Below are 18,387 nucleotides of genomic sequence, written 5' to 3'. Positions count from 1 at the left end.
TCCACTGTGCTATTTCCTTCACTAATCTCTCTTTTATATTCTCGTTTTGTACTTCTGGAATTTGTCTCAATCTTAAGTTAATCTCCCTCTGTTTTAGGTCATTCATTGCGATGGAGTCTTTAATTTCTTCCTGTATTTTATTTAACTCTACTATCTCATTTCTCATTCTTTCCTCCTCTCGCTTCATCTCTTTCATTTCCTGCTTTGTCCTTTTTAGGCCCTCATCCACTCTTTTTGAAACCTCTTTAATCTGTCCTTTAAGCTCACTTACTGTCTCTTCAATTTTTTTGTCCATTTTTCCAATTTTGTTGTCCACCTGTTCCAATTTTGTTTCCAGATTTTTTTCGCTTTGTTTTATTTCTGCGAACATTCTCAGTATTTCTGTCCTAAATTCTGTTTCTTGTTTTGAAGCTCTCCTGTCAGTTGGGGTACCTCCCTCTGCCCCTTTCTTCTGCGTATGTGACATTATCCTTAAACCTTGGGTGTTCTTTTTATGCCGGAAAAAAAAAATGTAGATGTATTCCTTATAGTTAAACTATTCAGCTTCCACTTAGCCCCTAAGAGGTCCTAGTCCCTCGAAATAGTATTAACCTTCTTATGTTTAACCACTTACAATAACCACTTAAAATAAGGGAGTCTATTTCCAAAAAAACAAAACAAAACAAAACAAAAAGAAAGAAAAGAAAAACTATCCCTCCCCTCCAGAGGTTTTAAAGAGGTTAATTAAATCCACCAACCAGATTCTGAATACACTCTTCCTGCCTCAATTCAGACTCTTCCACCCACTCTTTAACAACCACTTTAACAACCACTTAGCCTATGAGAGTCTGAGTCTCCAGTTAATCTTTTCCGAAGTTTAGGTGCAATGCTTAATTTAGTCCAGCAGGGGGAGTCAGTTCTTAAGCAGAGATCATAGGTGTGCAGAGAGTTAGTCAATTAGTCTTTCCTATTTGTGGTTTCACGCTGTTTGCACTGTTCTTCCCCGTTCCTTCCTCTTTCCGTGTTCCGAATGTTAAGTCCGAAAGAAGATAAAGAAAGCATAACAAACGTAGCAGATAAAGAAAGCTCCCAAACAGCGATACAATAGCAAACGTGATTCTGAATGTCCAAAGAGTAATCTTCTCTACCCCCGGAGTTTTCTAATAAGCCACTTAATGTGACGTCTCACAGGAGTCTTGGAAAATGTCCTCTTAACAGAAGTCTCCTTATGTCTTTTTATCTTCTTTTTTTATATATATATATAGTTTGTTCTTTGTAGTTCTGTGTCTCTGTTGCCGTGACGACTGGATTTTTTCTAGTGCCGCATTTCTCTGCCCTCCCTCGATTATTTCCCTTTCCCCCTCTACGGTAGGAGAGGATCTAGTTTCAAAGTAAGTCAATGGGAGGGACGGACAATATAACCACTAGCGGTAACTTACTTTCTCCTTCGGCTCTGCAGACCACACTGCGTCTTTTCCTGCTGAAGACAAGCTGACGCTGAACTCGGCAGTTTCTCTTCCTTCTCAGATACTTTCTTACGCTTTCCCCTTTGCAGTTCCCAGCACTCTTTCTGCGTATCTGAGTTTCTTTGTATCGAGGGCAAGGCGCTTAGCCTGCAGGCTCGAGACTTCGCTAATTTGCCGCTGTAATGGCTGCCCAAATTGCCGTGTCTCGTTTCGTCGCTCTCTTCGCCTTTATACAAAGGCTACCTGACGACCAGACGAGTGACACTTTCGCGCTGCTGGGCACCAAGACCTCTGGATACCCTCCAGAGGGTTAACGGGAGTTTTGTCGCCCTCAAAGACTCCCAAATCGGCCGAAAAAGCTAGAGCTCTCTCCGGAGAGACAAACCCTCGCCTGCAACCGGATCCGCGCCCGCCGGAAGTCCGGAAGGTACAGTCTTTCACCTTTGGTGGACATGCCCAAGGATTAAGGCTTTCTGGGAGATGATCTATAACGAAATGAAGAAGGTATTTAAATATACCTTCCTGAAGAAACCAGAGGCCTTTCTCCTGGGCATGGTCGGCCAATTGGTGCCAAAGAAGGACAGAACTTTCTTTATGTATGCCACAACAGCAGCAAGTATACTTATTGCAAAGTATTGGAAGACACAAGATCTACCCACTCTGGAAGAATGACAGATGAAGGTGATAGACTATATGGAACTGGTGGAAATGACAGGCAAAATCCGGGACCAGGGAGAAGAGTCGGTGGAGGAAGAGTGGAAGAAATTTAAAGACTATTTACAGAAACATTGTAAAATTAATGAATGTTAGAATGATGTTGGAATAAATCTATGTGATTTTAGCAAAAATGTATAAAAGATTTAAGAAAAATAGACTGTTAATTGGTGAAAAGAGGGAAAGTAAACTTATATTAAAATCAAGATAAATTTTCAGGATAAAAATTTTGAAGAGAGGGAAAGGATTTGCTGAAATGGATAATTGACTTAGAATACAAAAAAGGGAGGTGTGAGGAGGTCAGGGAAACAAGCAAATGAAAGATAAGTTATGGGAAGGCTCGATTTGTTTTTTTTAAAAAAATGTTTCTATTTTTCTGTTTTTTTATTGTGATGTGTTGTTTTGCTATTGTTTAATTTGGTGTTTTTTCTTTTGCCTTTTTGTAAACTTAAAACCTTAATAAATACTATTTTTTTAAAAAAGAAATATATCAAAAGTGGATTTTGCAGTACGAATAATAGGAAATACAACCTCTTGCATAATCTGAGCTCAATGGCATCAAGAGCCTGCTTTCTCATGGGTTCCAAGCAAATCCAGAAAAATAAACAAATTGAAACCATCCTGCTAGCGGCTGAAGGTGTCAGAGGCCTCTGTCTCTATTCATTTCTTTGTTTGGGGTTGGAGCTTGCACAGTTTTTTTGTTTCAACTGATCCAAACTACTGATATTCACATCCCCTATGAATTTATTTGATATTCTGTTCAGCCACCCAAGTTACCTCATGTTAATTATGTAGAAGATAGCCCTGGATCGTTTGACCCTTTTATTATTTCTTTAAGGTTACCAGATTTTTCCAGAATAAAAAATTCCTTCCAGTAGCACCTTAAAGACCAACTAAGTTAGTTCTTGGTATGAGCTTTCGTGTGCATGCACACTTCTTCAGATACACTGAAATAGAAGTTGCCAGATCCTTCTATATAGTGAGAAGGTGGGGAGGGGTGTTACTCAGAAGGATGGTGGGAATGGGGGATAGGATTTTTCCAGATTAATCCGGGGACACTTTTCAACTTCAATGAATTTTGTATGGGGACTGATTTGTAAATCCGGGGACTGTCCCCGGGAAACGGGGATATCTGGTAACCTTATCTATTTTCCCTCCTATAAAAAACTACACAAGACTATCATGAATCACCAGGTCTAGAAAAAAATATATAAGGCAGCTGCTGAACACATGTTTGCAAATATTCTACTGCTCACAAAGAAAAAAAGCACAGGATACAGCAAAGGACAGTTATTATTTCTTTAATTTTTCTTCCTTATTAGCTGTTCCCTATTGTTCAGCTCAGGTCTCAGAATGATTATATAACATTTTGGGGAAAAGATGCAAACTAGAAGCCCAATACCGGAGGCTAAGATAGAGAAGACCTCCACAGCTACCATATATTTTCCTTTGGTGCTCAGATAGGAAGGAATAAAGGACAGCCAAACACTGCAGAAAACCAACATGCTGAAAGTGATAAACTTGGCTTCATTGAAACTGTCTGGTAACTTCCTGGCGAGGAAAGCCACAGCAAAACTTACAGTGGCCAGGCAGCTCATGTAGATGAGGACACAGAAAAACATGGTCACAGACCCTTCATTACATTCTAGTATAATTTCTTCTGTCATTGAGTGCATGTCCACATCTGGGTATGGGAGAGAGGTTGCCAGCCACACAGTGCATATGCCTGCTTGAACAATGGAGCAGGAAAGGAGAATGGAGTGGCCTAGTCCTTTCCCCACCCATTTCCTCATCCTGGATTCTGGTTTTGTAGCCATGAAGGCCAAAACCACCGTGAAGGTTTTTGCCAGGACACAAGAAACAGCAGTTGAGAAGATGATGCCAAAAGCTGTTTGCCGGAGGAGGCACATGACCTTCTCAGGTCGGCCAATGAAGAGCAATGCACAAAGGAAACAGAGCAGGAGAAAGGTGAGGAGAGTGTAGGTGAGGTTTCGGTTGTTTGCAATGACAATGGGTGTGTCATGGTGTTTTATAAATGTACCTAGTACCAGAGCTGTGATCAAGGAAAGGGAAAGAGAGCAGCAGGCTAAACTGATGCCCAAAGGTTCTTCATAAGACAAGAAGCTGATATCCTTGGGTAGACATGCATCACGGTTCTTGCTTGGATAGTCTTCGTCTGGGCATTTATTACAGTCATTCATATCTGGGGAAATAATATTAAGGAAAAGACCTTTAGCTCATATCATGTCAGTTTACTGAAATGTTTATTGTTCTATTTAATCTGAGTACTAAGTTTGGATCTATTTAATCTATTTATTTCTCCTACCATCCTGGTTTGCAATCTTCCCCTCTGCACATGGGATGCAATCGTAGCAGCAAGGTGGCTGTCCCTCCTTCACTTTCTTGCTGGATCCTGGAAGACAACGCTCAGTACAGACTGAAAGAGGCTGAGTCTAATCCATAAATGAAAAAACAGAAGGTTCATAAAGAGTTTGCTGAGTTTGAAATCCTTTATGTTCTCGGGCCTTTCTCTGTTACTAATCTGACACAGCACTTCAGTAATATGTAATCACTATACAGAGAGCAATTGTTTCTTTTTGTATTATTAGTAGTAATGTTTGAAGTTATGTGATATGCCCTTGATATTGCTCTGGTATGTGCAGTACCCCATCTGTTCTGCAAAGATTGCCCTGTCCATTAAAGTACACTTTGAAGTTACTCTAGTTTCCCTGTTAATTTTGTTAATGTTGAGTATGCTGTCCACTAGGTCGGCAGCTCTTGAACTGATTTTGGTGCCGTTGGCTACACCTATACTTGGACCCATCAGATGCTGCCTGGGGAAGAGTTCAGAATAAGACATCCAGAGTGGCTGGGAAAACCTACTCAGATTGTGGAGTATTCCGATGATGATGATGATGATGATGATGATGATGATGATGATGATGATGCAATCTTTGTGAATTCCAATACAAAAATATTCTGGACAAATACATGAATTAGAATGAAGCTATCTAAGACCTATGACACTCCCTGGAATGCTGCAAAACTTTTCTCAGCAAGCTATAAACAAAATATACCTCTAAAAAATATTTTGAGATCACTCTTTTAAAAAGTTTGATGCCTCCATTCCTAATGCTCTGTCTCTTGCTCATCACACCTTTCTTCTTCTTTCCTTCCTTCGCTCTCTCAATCTTCACCACTTCTCTTGCTTCCATCTCTTCCACTGGCCCCCTTAGAAGACTAGTGGTCTCCTGCATCTGCTGCTGTCCTTGATTTCTTCCTTTAGTATTATTATGCCTCCTTTCCCCAACCACCTCATTTCCCCACCTTTCTAGCAAGAAAGACAAAACTCTGGGGCTATTCAATTCTTACATCATCTTTCAATACTTATTAAATCAGTATTTAATAAGTGTAAATAAATCCCAATTGCTTTTGTTTAATTTACAATAGTTTTCTTTTTTACTTAGGATTGTGGTTGAAGTCTTCCAACGGAAAATAATAATCCATTTCATTAGTCCAACTCACCACTTGTCTGCAATGTTAGATGTAAGGTTGCTTCAAGATCACAATGACTGTGAAGAAATCCACTTTGTAGCTTCATGGTCTCTAAGCATGTATACACTCTTGTGCTGAGGAAATGTACCCAGAGGCTCTATTTGACTGAAAGAAAACCTGCCCTCCCGTCTCCAGGCCTTTCCATAGAAAAACTGATATTTGATCTGGACCTAATGACCCACATTCAGATGGAGGATTCTGTGGTGCAATAACCACATTTGCGTGGATGCAGCTTGTAGTGTGGTCTGTGCATGGTTGGGATTAGGCTGAGACAATTTAGCTGTTGTTATTTTTGTCGGAATTTGGATCCCCCTAAGGCATATTTACATTGTATCCTCTGTTTTGTAACCTCCTTAATAAAATATTTGCCTTTAATCCATGTGTGGCTTCTTTTTTTATAATAATTTTTATTAAATTTTTCCTTTTACAAATTCACCATCTCAAACATTATTCACAAATTTCAACTTTTTGGACTTCCACCGGCTTCTCCACCAATCATACATATTTTCCATTTTTACGCATTCTCTATATTTAGTATTGCCATTTAATATTATCCTTTCAATTCTATTTCTTTTTTACAATACATCTTTAACCTTCACAGAGCCTCTTTAAAACCCACTAGCGTTGTCTGTTCGTCACATATGCTTTTAGGGAAGTTTAGGGAAGCTTTTAATGTTTGATGTATCATAGTATTTTAATATTCTTTTGGAATCCGCCCAGAGTGGCTGGGGAAACCCAGCCAGATGGGCGGGGTATAAATAATTTATTATTATTATTATTATTATTATTATTATTATTATTATTATTATTTTCAGATAATCTGTAAACTTTCCCCAGTCCTCGATAAACTTGTGATCCCGTTGATATCTGATCTTCCCAGTCAATTTGTCCAATTCTGCATAATCCATAAGTTTCATTCTCCACTCTTCAAGGGTCGTTAACTCCTATTGTTTCCATTTTTGGGCCATTAATATTCTTGCTGCTGTTACTGCGTATTGAAAAAGTTTGTGGTCCCTTCTATTTATCTCTCTTCCTATTATTCCTAACAAAAAGGCTTCTGGTTTCTTTACAAATGTGTATTTAAACATCTTCTTCAACTCATTATATATCATTTCCCAGAAACCCTTTACCTTCTTACATTCCCACCACATATGGAAAAGCGATCCTTCTTTTTCCTTACATTTCCAACACTTATTACATGTTTTAAACATTTTTGCTAACTTAACCGGTGTAATATACCATCTATATACCATTTTCATAATATTCTCCTTTAACGCAGTACATGCAGTAAATTTCATATTTTCATTCCATACTTTTTCCCAATCAACCAATTGTATATTATAACCAAAGTCTCTGGCCCAATGTATCATAACCGACTTTACCTCCTCATCCATCGTTTGCCATTCCAACAACATTTTATACATTTTTGACATTATCTTATAATCATTACTTATTATCTCTATTTGAAATTTCGATTCTTTTTCTGTATATCCACTCTCTTTAAAATCCTTTTTAAACCTTTCATTTACCTGGAAATAATGCAACCAGTCAAACACATGTTCTTTTACTTGTTCATATGGCTTCATTTTCCATTCCCCCCCTTCTTTAATTATTAAATCACCGTAAGTAATCCAATTCCCTCTCATATTAATTTTCTTTACACTCATAACCTCTAATGGAGACAGCCAGTGTGGGACTTTAGGTTCTAATACATTTTTATACCTATCCCATATTTCTATTAAAGATCTCCGGAAGATATGATTCTCAAAATCCTTATGACTTTTCTTCTTCTCCAACCATAAATACACGTGCCATCCAAATCTGTTATCAAATCCTTCTAAGTCTAACAGTTTGTTATTTTTTAATTTTATTCATGCCTTCAACCAACAGAGACAAGACGCTTCGTAATATAATTTCAAGTCTGGCAGGGCAAAGCCTCCTCTTTCCTTCGCATCTGTTAATAACTTAAATTGTATTCTAGGCTTTTTACCCTGCCAAATATATCTTGAAATTACTCTTTGCCACTCTTTAAAGATCGTTGTCCCTTTGATTATAGGAATCATTTGAAATAAGAATAACATCTTTGGAAGCACGCTCATTTTGATCGTTGAGATTCTAATCCAAAAAGAGAGTTTCATCCTTCACCCTACCTCCAGATCTTTTTTAATTCCATTCCACACCGGTGTACAATTGTTTTGAAATAAATCAATATTTTTTGAAGTTAACCATATTCCCAAATATTTTACCTTCTTTGCCACTTCAATCCCTGTTTCTCGTTGAATTGCTTCTATTACACTCTGGTCCATATTCTTAACCATTACTTTGGTTTTTTTCTTATTTAACATAAACCCGGCCACCTTGCCAAATCCATCTGTGGCTTCTAGCAGTAAACCTCTGGCTCTTAGTCTGGTACCTCAATAGTTTGGTCATACACCACTCCTCAACTTGCGGCTCAAAGAACAGTGAGTACACCTGCAGGTGGATAATGATTGCTTATTCAATACTTAATCTCTTTTGAATTAGAAAACAATGCAACCCTACCTGGTTAAACCAACTGTGCCATGTGATGGCATCTTCATCAAGGAGTAATGATTGGTCTGGAGGAGCCTGCGGATCTATCCTCCCAACTCTCACTCGGTGCAAACTTTGGTTGGCAAATATAATCCAATTGACAATATCCAAGCTAGATGCTGCCTCTCCATTCTGGTTGATGAAGACCACATCTCCTGCAGTATTGTTAAATGAGATATTTCTCAGAAAGTTATGGAGCTAGATTGAAAACAGAAAAGACAGGGGTTTGGAAAAGACTGCAGTCTAATGCAGGGTGGAGCATTCCCCCCTCCCCCCCCCCCGTGGGCAGAACCTACAGCAAGTGGGGGGGGGTGGTGGTTCAGTCACCTCTCAGTGGATTCAGGTCGAATCAAGGAGAGAGCCAGTCGGTTTTCTTTCTCACACATGCCTCTTTCTCAGTCTTTCTTACAACCCTTCATTTAGCCCATGAGTTAAATATGTATGAGTAGAGAGGTTTCTCTCGCTCGCTCGCTCCCTCCTTCCCTTGTCTCCCTGAACATCTCAGAAGACACACCAGTGGTGTGTGACCACCTGCTCTAAGGAAAGATTTGGTTAATATGGGATAGAGGGAATGCTGAACATCTCTCTAAACCATTCCACTGCTTCCTATCTGTGAATGCAGTGGCATCTCAGTAGGCTGCAAAGCTTCCCTGATAAAAAATGTTTTCTCCTCAAATGCAGGGCAATAGCTGCTCAGAGAAGGGCGCAGCCATCACTTCCCTTTCCTATAGGGTCTACTGCCATTTGCAAGCAGCAAAATATGTGGGGAATCATCTAGGATATCATATTCGTACCATCTCCTGTTCTGCCTGCAGAGTTATAAATTCAGTTCTGGGTTCTTCTTCCTAATTTGTTGTTGTTGTTCAGTCGTTTAGTCATGTCCGACTCTTCGTGACCCCATGGACCAGAGCACGCCAGGCACTCCTGTCTTCCACTGCCTTCCGCAGTTTGGTCACACTCATGCTGGTAGCTTCGAGAACACTAACCAACCATCTCGTCCTCTGTCGTCCCCTTCTCCTTGTGCTCTCCATCTTCCCCAACATCAGGGTCTTCTCCAGGGAGTCTTCTCTTCTCATGAGGTGGCCAAAATACTGGAGCCTCAGCTTCACGATCTGTCCTTCCAGTGAGCACTCAGGGCTGATTTCCTTCAGAATGGATAGGTTTGATCTTCTTGCAGTCCATGGGACTCTCAAGAGTCTCCTCCAGCACCATAATTCACCATAGTTCAAATTCTCCATAATTCAAATTCACCATAATTGAAAAGCATCAATTCTTGGGCGATCAGCCTTTTTTATGGTCCAGCTTTCACTTCCATACATCACTACTGGGAAAACCATAGCTTTTACTATACGGACCTTTGTTGGCAAGGTGATGTCTCTTTTTAAAATGCTGTCTTCTTCCTAATTGTTGTTGTTTAGTCGTTTAGTCGTGTCTGACTCTTTGTGACCCCATGGACCAGAGCATGCCAGGCTTCTTCCTAATACACTACCACAAATGTTTGAACTCTGAGAGGAAAGATCAAGCTGAAAGCATTTTAGGAACACAAAAAGTGTCAGGAAGTAACAGGGCTTTGCCAATTGAGAATGTTCAGCCTTTACCTGCCAAGACTGTTGATTTGGATTCTTCCCTCTAACTCTGAATGCCATTCCTCTGTGCCTGAGTCTGGAAGACATGGCATGTAAAGCATGGGCCACGGCATAGGCAGCACTGTGGATGCTATAACTGTGGCCTGTCATGCTCACTTCAAAAAGTGATCCAGGAAGGTTCTCCAGCTTCTCTTCTCCGGTGCAAATATTCCCCTCCACCTTGTCTGCAGTGATATCTGGGATTACACATTCAAAGGCCTGTTGCCAGAATTCCCTGATAAAACCATCCCCATCTGTGCTGGAAGGGTTTCTGTGCAGAACATACTGATGAAATCCTGTTGGGTTTTGGAAGTGAATTTCAAAGGATATAGCACCACTGAATATTCCTGCATCCCAGTTCCTTTGAAAGACAAATGAAGCAAACTCAACCTGGGCTGATATTATCCATACTTTACTTTTTACATTATTTTTTATGTCATCGTGTTCTGATAGGTTTGGCAGCCATCTAAAAGTTGCCATGGAGTAAGATTCTCCAGAGGCAAGCACTACGTTAGCTTTGCTGATAAAAATTTTCTGGCTTATTGTTGCACCCTGTTGTAGCATGTCAGTAATTTCAGAAATAAAACTAAAATTGGGGATTCTTTCTAGGAATGCAAAGCAGATGCCATTCTTGGTAAACATTGGGGAAATGGTTTGCACAAATCTTTCTCCGTTGTCATTGTCCGTTGCAATGACTCCAATCCACGTCCACCTGAAATGCAGAAGCAAAGAGAGAATTCCCTCATACTGAAGGGCTTCTGAGGCTGCCATCTGGTAGAAGGGAAGCCCTGGGCTTTTATCATTCATCACTGGAGCAGATCCATAAATAAGCTATAAATAAGTAAATGGAGGAAGAGAAGAGACAAAGTAATATTTGCAGAGTTCTTTCAAACTTTTCATACACATCATGTTATGAATCCTGTTAGTCAGACATGCCCTTTGCACTTTGCCACCCATCAGGAGTTGCATGCCCTCTCTCATTTATACAAAAGAGACACATGCAAATTGCCTAAAAATGGGATCATCTCCCATTCCTGCTTGTTAAAAAATTGTTCTGTTGATGAGGGGGGGGCATTCTTCCTATTTTTTTTAAAAAAACAACAAAACAAACTTAGGCATACTTGCAGGGTCTTGTACGATGTATAAAACTGACTGGAGGGACACACCTCCCTAATAGAGCATTCTCCACTCCTACTTGAGGCATTATTTACTGTAGCCATGTCAGAATTGCAACACGGGTCAGATACGCATTCCTTCTCTGAAGCTTCTTTTGTCTTCACAATGCACAAATCCCAACTGCCACAACTTCCATTTCTGCCTTTTCCTTTTCAAGGCTTTTCAGACTTCACTTATGAACATTTATTTCACATTGGAACCAGCTGCTCAGTACTATTAGTGTTCTCCTGCAGAATTGAACTGCACTTGCAATTTGTCATACCTCCAGAGTATGTTTAATTTGAAAACCCTTTCCCTCTAAACATTCACTGGCCTTTGGGATATCAGTGTCCTGGAGGTGTGTTTAAGAGATTGGGGGTGTGACATATTTTTTTCTGGTATTGGAGCCTTTCTTTCCCCTTATTCAGGTAATTTTATTTTATTTTACTTTTTATTGTAATTCTGTACCTTCCTTATTTTCCAAGGAACTGGTTCTGCTCCAAATTTCATCCTCACCCTGAATTGGTGATACACCTTGAACTGGTGATGTGAATTCAGCCTCTTTTTCTATGTAAGCTAATCGAGGTATTGTCCTACCTGTGGAATCTTATAGATATCCAAAACAGTTGCTACATAAAAGGAGATTTCAGAATCAAGTCTCCCAATGACCCCTGCCAGATTATTTTCAACATCACATATATAGTTTGGGACAAATTTCTCCACCATGGATAAAAGCAGCAGTGTGGCGAGATATGTGCTCCTTGCATTGTTATAACTGTCATATAAGTGAAAGCCCAAGGTGATATTGGGTAAGATGTGAGGGTCTTCATTGATCTCCTTGACTGCAAATGCCAAGGCCACGATGTGCTGGTAAAGCTTAGGCACCACCCTAGAATGAGAGTTGCAAATAGCATCAAGAGGAACTGATATATCCTTTTACATATCAACACAGTTGTTAATCATTTTGTGTTCAGTGGACTTAACTACCTGTCAATTCCATTGTTGAACAGTTATTATAATCAGCAAGTTCTTCCAGATTTTTAGAAAACAAACTTGCTCCATTTTCCTGGTGACAGCCTTTGAGATTCTTGAGAATAGCTATCCTACTTCCCCTCAATCTTCTATTTTCATAGCTAAAAATACCCAACCCCCTCAACGTTCCCTCACAAGGTTTGGTTTCCAGACTCTTGATCATATGTGTCACCTTCCTCAGCACACGTTGAAGCTTGTCAATATCCTTCTTAAATAGTGCTGAACAAAGTACACCAGGTGTGGTCTAAGCATGGCAGAATAACACTCCTCTATTACTTCTTTTGATTGGCTCACTATACTTCTGTTGATGCAGACTTCTTGATCCTTTTCACATGTGCTACTGGCATGCCAGGTTTTCCATATCTTAAATTTGTGCAGCTGATATTTCTTGCCTAAGTGCAGAACCCGCCATTTGTCCCGACTGAAATTCATTTTGTTAGTTTTGCCCCAGTTCTCCAATTTGTAAAGGCCAATGGCATCTAGACCAGGGGTTGCTAATGTGGTGCTCATTGGAACATTGGAACCCCTGGGGTCTTTCCCTGAAACATCTAAAGTCTTTCCCTGACATTTACAGTATTTCTCAGTTCTGTCATGCAATGACAGCTTCCTTGTTCATGAGGCAGTGATAGTGGTTGTAATTCACAGATTTCTATACTTCATAATATATACTATCATTGTGAAACAAATCTTAGACTAAGATCAGAAAATGAAATGATATGGGCATTTTGGTTCAGAACAGGTTTTTTTTTTTAATTGATTCTCACTTACACTCCTGTTCCGATAAAGTCTATCAAAAATGGCTGTTCAAAAGGGCTATCTCAGACATACAAATATATACACATTTCAATACATTTATATTCATTTCCCTATTGATAAATGGGAGCTTCTACAGTATTCTTTTAATTCACACAAGATTCTTATGGATTGTACATCAGCATATGTCCCACTGAAATGAAAAGTGGTTATCCCTAGGTAAATGGGTATAAGTTTGCAGCCTCAGTCATTATTCTGAGGCTGAAACTCTACGTTTGATCATTCCTGTGCTGTAATAAATGAGTGGCTTAGTTCTTACACATGTTCTTCAGGCAGCGCTGGTGGGGGTTCCTCAGTGAATGTTGCTGGAGAGGCAATGAAGCCACCATGGAAAACAATACCACCAAGGAGGAACTCTCCTGGCTGATGATACATGTGAAGTGGACGGTGTGGATCTTGAAGCCTGCATTTTGCTATGTGAGCCAGACATACATTGTAAGAAATCAGTTCCAGCAGCAAGAACACTAAAACCACCATGCTCAATACAAAGGCAACTGGTTGTTCTATGCAAAAACTATGTTTTATCTTCTCCAAGATAAAAATTGTCTTGTTTAAATGGTAGTTTATTTTCCCGAGATGATGCAACGTCGGAGTATCCAAAACCAGACTTGTGGATCACAACTCAGTGGTCACTGTAAGTCCCCATTGTTTTTTGAGAAGCAGCAGCTCAAATTATAGCCCTGTTAATCATCAAGAAGCAATGTAATTACTCATTCAGTGCTAAGAATTCCCTCTGGAATAGTTGAAGAAAATGTGTTTGTCACATATTCAGAACAGTTATTTTAATTTCCTTTTCACTTGATAATAAGGGATCACTGTTGTATTGGAGAAGGAAGAAATTAGAAGCCTTGTAACCAATGTAGTTTCCAAAATGTGTAGTCAGCATCATGGAATTAGGGTCCCTCCCCAGTCTATGAGTTTAGGATACATGATCCACCGCTTCCCTTAATCAGAGTACTTTGTCAGGGGAAAGCCAAGGGAGAACAGCTACATTTGCTCCTCTGTTGGCTTTGTTGGGTTGAGGCATTCTGAGAATAAGCAAAATGAATACAAGGAGATGTAGTCCAGTTATGATTTCCTTCGTCAAATACACTTGTTCATGCTTTAATTCTTTCTTATGATAAGCTGTCCCCTGCTGTTTAACTCTGGCCTCAGCAAAATTATATAACATTTTGGGGAAAAGATGCAGCCCAGTAATCCAAAACTAGAGGCCAAAATAGAAAAGATCTCCACAGCCACCATGTACTTTCCCTTGGTACTCAGGTAGGTAGGAACAAAGGACAGCCACACACTGCAAAAGACCAACATGCTGAAGGTGATAAACGTGGCTTCATTAAAACTGTCTGGTAACTTCCTAGCTAGGAAAGCCACAGTGAAACTGACAATGGCTAGTATTCCCATGAATCCTAGGACACAGTAGAACATGGTGACTGATTCTTCATTACATTGCAGTACAATTTCTTTAGTCACTGAGTGCTTGTCTAAATCAGGGAGTGGGGGAGCAACTATCAGCCAGGCACTACACATCATCATTTGAATGAGGAAACTGAAAAGAACAAGGGAGATGGCCAAATTTTCCCCCACCCATCTCTTCATTCTGGAGCCTGGCTTGGTAGCCATGAAAGCTAGAACCACTATACTTGTTTTTGCTAAGATGCAAGACACTGCTACTGAGAAGATGACTCCAAAAGCAGTTTGTCGAAGGAGGCAGGTTATTTTTTGGGCTGGCCAATGAATAGCAAAGGACAAAGGAAGGAGAGAATGAGGGCTATGAGGAGAACATAGGTGAGGGTCCGATTGTTGGCTTTGACTATGGGAGTTTCTTTGTGCTTGATGAAGATCCTAAGCACCAAAGCTGTAATGAAAGTCAATAAAAGAGCAAACATGACCAAACTGATCCCCAGAGGTTCATCGTAAGACAGGAAGCTTATATCTTTTGGAAGACATATAGCCTGGCCAATGTTTGGATACTGATCTTCTTGGCATTGAAAACAGTCATCCACGTCTGAAGAAAGAAAGAAAGAAAGAAAGAAAGAAAGAAAGAAAGAAAGAAAGAAAGAAAGAAAGAAAGAAAGAAATTACACGCTCTTAAAAGAGTCAGAGGTGGTGGGCTCTGTTGGCTCACAAAGACAAGGCCACACCTCTCTCCCCCCACCCCACATTTGATCATTTCTGACTCAAGGTCATTTCTGTGGAATAATGCAAATAGTTGTGCACGTTGTAAACTACTTCAGTATTTTGCTCTAATTCAATAGAATATCAGCTGACCAGAATGGGTGCTTCCACACTTTCTGATTCTGCAGCTGTTACTCAGCTCATTTTAAAGGTGAATCTGTGTGCATGGTGAAGCTGATCAGCTTCAAGTGCCAATGGAGCTGATTCAGATTTAGACATGCTTAATGAAGGTCCACTGAAATCAGTGGTACTTGTTTATGTGATTTCCTATTTATTCAAATTGTTTTCTCTAAACATAACACTGTATAAAAAATAGGTTTGCAGTTAAACTATAATGGATTTCTAATCAATTGCCCATGATTTGGTGCAATATTTTAAACATCAAGGAAATCACTGTTAAAACACAAACCCATTGATATACATAACCAGATCAAAATCATCTATGAAATAGGTGGTATACATACATCTATAGAAAACATTTTTTAACCTTTCTTACCTTTCTGGTTGGAAATCTTTCCTTCTGGACATGGAATGCAATCATAGCAACAAAATGGGTTCCTTTCCTTCTTGGTCCAACTATAACCTGAACCGCAATGATCCTTACATATAGAAATGGGCCGAGTCTGTCCATAAATATTAAAATATAATGTTTTAGGTAATATCACGAAAACTAGAAAGTATTGCAAATCCAGTGGGCTTTTAGAACTTGAGTCCTTGGCTCATATTATGGTATGTTATTATTTATTTATATAACACTTTTTAGAGCAAATGCCACCAAAACAGTGAGCATTAAAATCAATGACATGTTTTAAAACAAACCAAAGGAATGTGCATCAAAGAATAGAGGTGGTCTGACCCAAAATTGTTAACTGTGCCCAGGGTAAAGAGGTGCATCTTCACCAATCCATAGTAACTATAAATCAGGATGTTTGACGTGACACTTTGGGGAAAGGGACATGTTTTGGGAACTGCCACAGATAATTCCCTTTCCTAGACTGCCATCCCTCAGGTTTCTGAGGGTGGCAGAAGTACCAAGAGGGAATCTTAATACTCAAAAGGTTATGTATGGAAAGAGGCAAGATATGTTGAACCTAAATAATCTTATAAATAACACAAAACTGTGCGACTCAAATTCATTACAAAAGTCAAAGCGTCCTGGAAGAAATGTGTCTTCACCTGTTTCATTGATATGTATGAAGTCCACACTCAAATTATGAGAGGGTTACATTTTGGGGTTAGTGTGTGAAGCCAAAATTGCCTATAGTTAAGAATGCATGTAATTGAATGGTGGGTGGAATTGCCAAAGTCTTCCCTGCCACCCCAAGAATGAACATTAAGTGGCACATTATTATGGAACTACAACATGAATGTTCAGATTGAAAGCCACAGTTTGAATTGGGTTAAATAAATTTACAGAATATTGAGAAACAACCATGGGACAAGTGATGGAATGAACCCTGAAAGATTCAGAGAACCCACCTGGTTAAATTGGTTGGGCCATACAATGGCATCCTCATGAATGGTGAACGGTTTTTCCTGGATACCCAGGGAGTCTATCTTCCCAATTTTGACTCTACGAAAGGACTGATTTGGAAACATGAGCCAGTTTATAATGTCAAAGCCAGCAATTAATTCACCATTTGTGTCAAAACGCACATTTTCTCCTGCACTGTTGTTAAATAAAATACTTCTGATGATGTGATGGAGCTAAATAATGAAAATAAGATGGAAGATACATATAAATGCTCAAACTATGTTATCATACAATATAGTGAAAATACATTCAAGGGACAGGATTATGATCTCTTGAAAGCTTTGGGCGAGCTAATGTGTCAGGCATGCCCTTCTCAAACAAAGAACAGATTAATTTAAAACAAATCAAAGTCTTGATGAAATAAATGGTGCCATTCCCCTCTCCCCTTCCCCTCAATGAATGGTTGAATTAAATACAGGACAAAATATCAGAGCAGCACCAAGTTATGAAACTCCATCCCCCCAAAAGTGCACAGGTACACAGGTGAAGGGATGGTAAGAAGTTCTTTAATAAACTATGGGGAGATTTGTCAATCTCTGGAATGGGGTGCTGCAGAGGGGGGAAAAACCAAATGCTAGATGTATTGTAAAGCTTTTCTCCGAAAATAAATTTCTTGCTAATCTCATGGAAGGTTGAGAAAGCTCGCCCATATTTCCCCACCGAAACATATGGAGGTATCTTCAGGACATTACCTGCCAAGGTTGTGGAATTGCAAGCTCCCTCTGCCATTCCCCTCTGCTTGAATTGGGATGAATGTCTGATGTGCAAAGCATGTGCCACCGCATAGACTGCATTGTAGATGGTGTAGTTATGAGCTGTCATTCTCATTTCAAAAACAGACACAGGAAGTGCCTCCATCATCTCCTCCCCAGTGCAAGTTTGCCCACCTATATTATCTGCCACTGAACTGGGGAATGAACAGTTAAATGACTCTTCCCAGAAGTCCTTGATAAAACCATCTTCTTTTTCTGTGCTTGGGTTCTTGTTCTGAAGAAACCTCTGGAAAGCTAACAGATCCACTGAGTGAATGGCAAGGGACAGAGAACCATGAAGGAAACTTATGTCCCAATTTCTTTGGAATGGAAATGATGTGATATCCATTTGGGCTGTCATGAACCAGACTTTACCCTTGGTAAATGCTCAAATTTTACAATCTGGGGCACCATTTTCAATACTATCATTGTCTGAATTTCTCCATGTACAACCACAACATTTGTAGTGCTTCCCATAATGACACTGACACAGTGAAAGCCCTCATGCACCATGTCAGTGGTACCACTGGAAGATGTTAGCTTTGGGAATGTTTCTATGAAGTCAAGGCAGATGCCACTCTGGGAAAACGTTGGAAGTACATTGTCTATAAAACCTTCTGTATTATCCCCATCTTGAGAAACCACTCCAATCCATGTCCACTGGAAATGCAGCTGTAACTGGATAATTCCTCTAAATTGAAGGTCCCCATTTGGGAACATTTGGTAGAAGAAAACTCCTTGAGACTCTTTATTCATGACTGGGGAAGAGCCATATATAAGCTAAGGTTTTTTTATATATAAAAAAGATGAGAAGAGAAGAATGGTTTTCAATATAAAACAATTACTTGTGTGTAGTTTTGTTTTCTTTCTTCTGTTCATTTCTGGCCGGGAGCATAATGGTTAAGTAGATCCTTCAGGATTGAATTATGTGTTCAACTACTGGAGTCTACTTTCCCTCTGCATTTCGTGCAAAGAACACGCTGAGGGAGCAGGCTCCTGCAACTAGCAGGATTGAA

At 39.7% G+C, this 18,387-nt stretch overlaps 2 protein-coding genes and 1 long non-coding RNA gene across 7 annotated transcripts in view; all 3 read right to left on the bottom strand.

The window, feature by feature from the left end:
* The window catches only part of LOC310691346 (extracellular calcium-sensing receptor-like), a 168,182-nt gene that overhangs the window by 113,413 nt on the left and 36,382 nt on the right, over positions 1-18,387 (bottom strand). The window lies entirely within an intron of this gene.
* On the bottom strand, positions 8,378-11,381 carry LOC310691415 (vomeronasal type-2 receptor 26-like). Its single transcript, XM_083471191.1, has one exon. It carries the CDS (start codon positions 10,715-10,717, stop codon positions 9,686-9,688), a length of 1,032 nt encoding a protein of 343 aa, XP_083327317.1. The 5' UTR covers positions 10,718-11,381; the 3' UTR covers positions 8,378-9,685.
* On the bottom strand, positions 13,539-17,710 carry LOC310691483. Its single transcript, XR_014518511.1, has 3 exons — positions 16,565-17,710; positions 15,582-15,708; positions 13,539-14,915 (listed from the first exon to the last, which is right to left on the bottom strand). It is a non-coding gene; the product is annotated as an uncharacterized lncRNA (long non-coding RNA).

This window comes from Podarcis liolepis, assembly GCF_965112155.1.
Source record: "Podarcis liolepis genome assembly, chromosome: 13".
In the NCBI taxonomy this organism is placed as follows: domain Eukaryota; kingdom Metazoa; phylum Chordata; class Lepidosauria; order Squamata; family Lacertidae; genus Podarcis; species Podarcis liolepis.
This window is presented reverse-complemented; position numbering and strand designations above follow the sequence as displayed.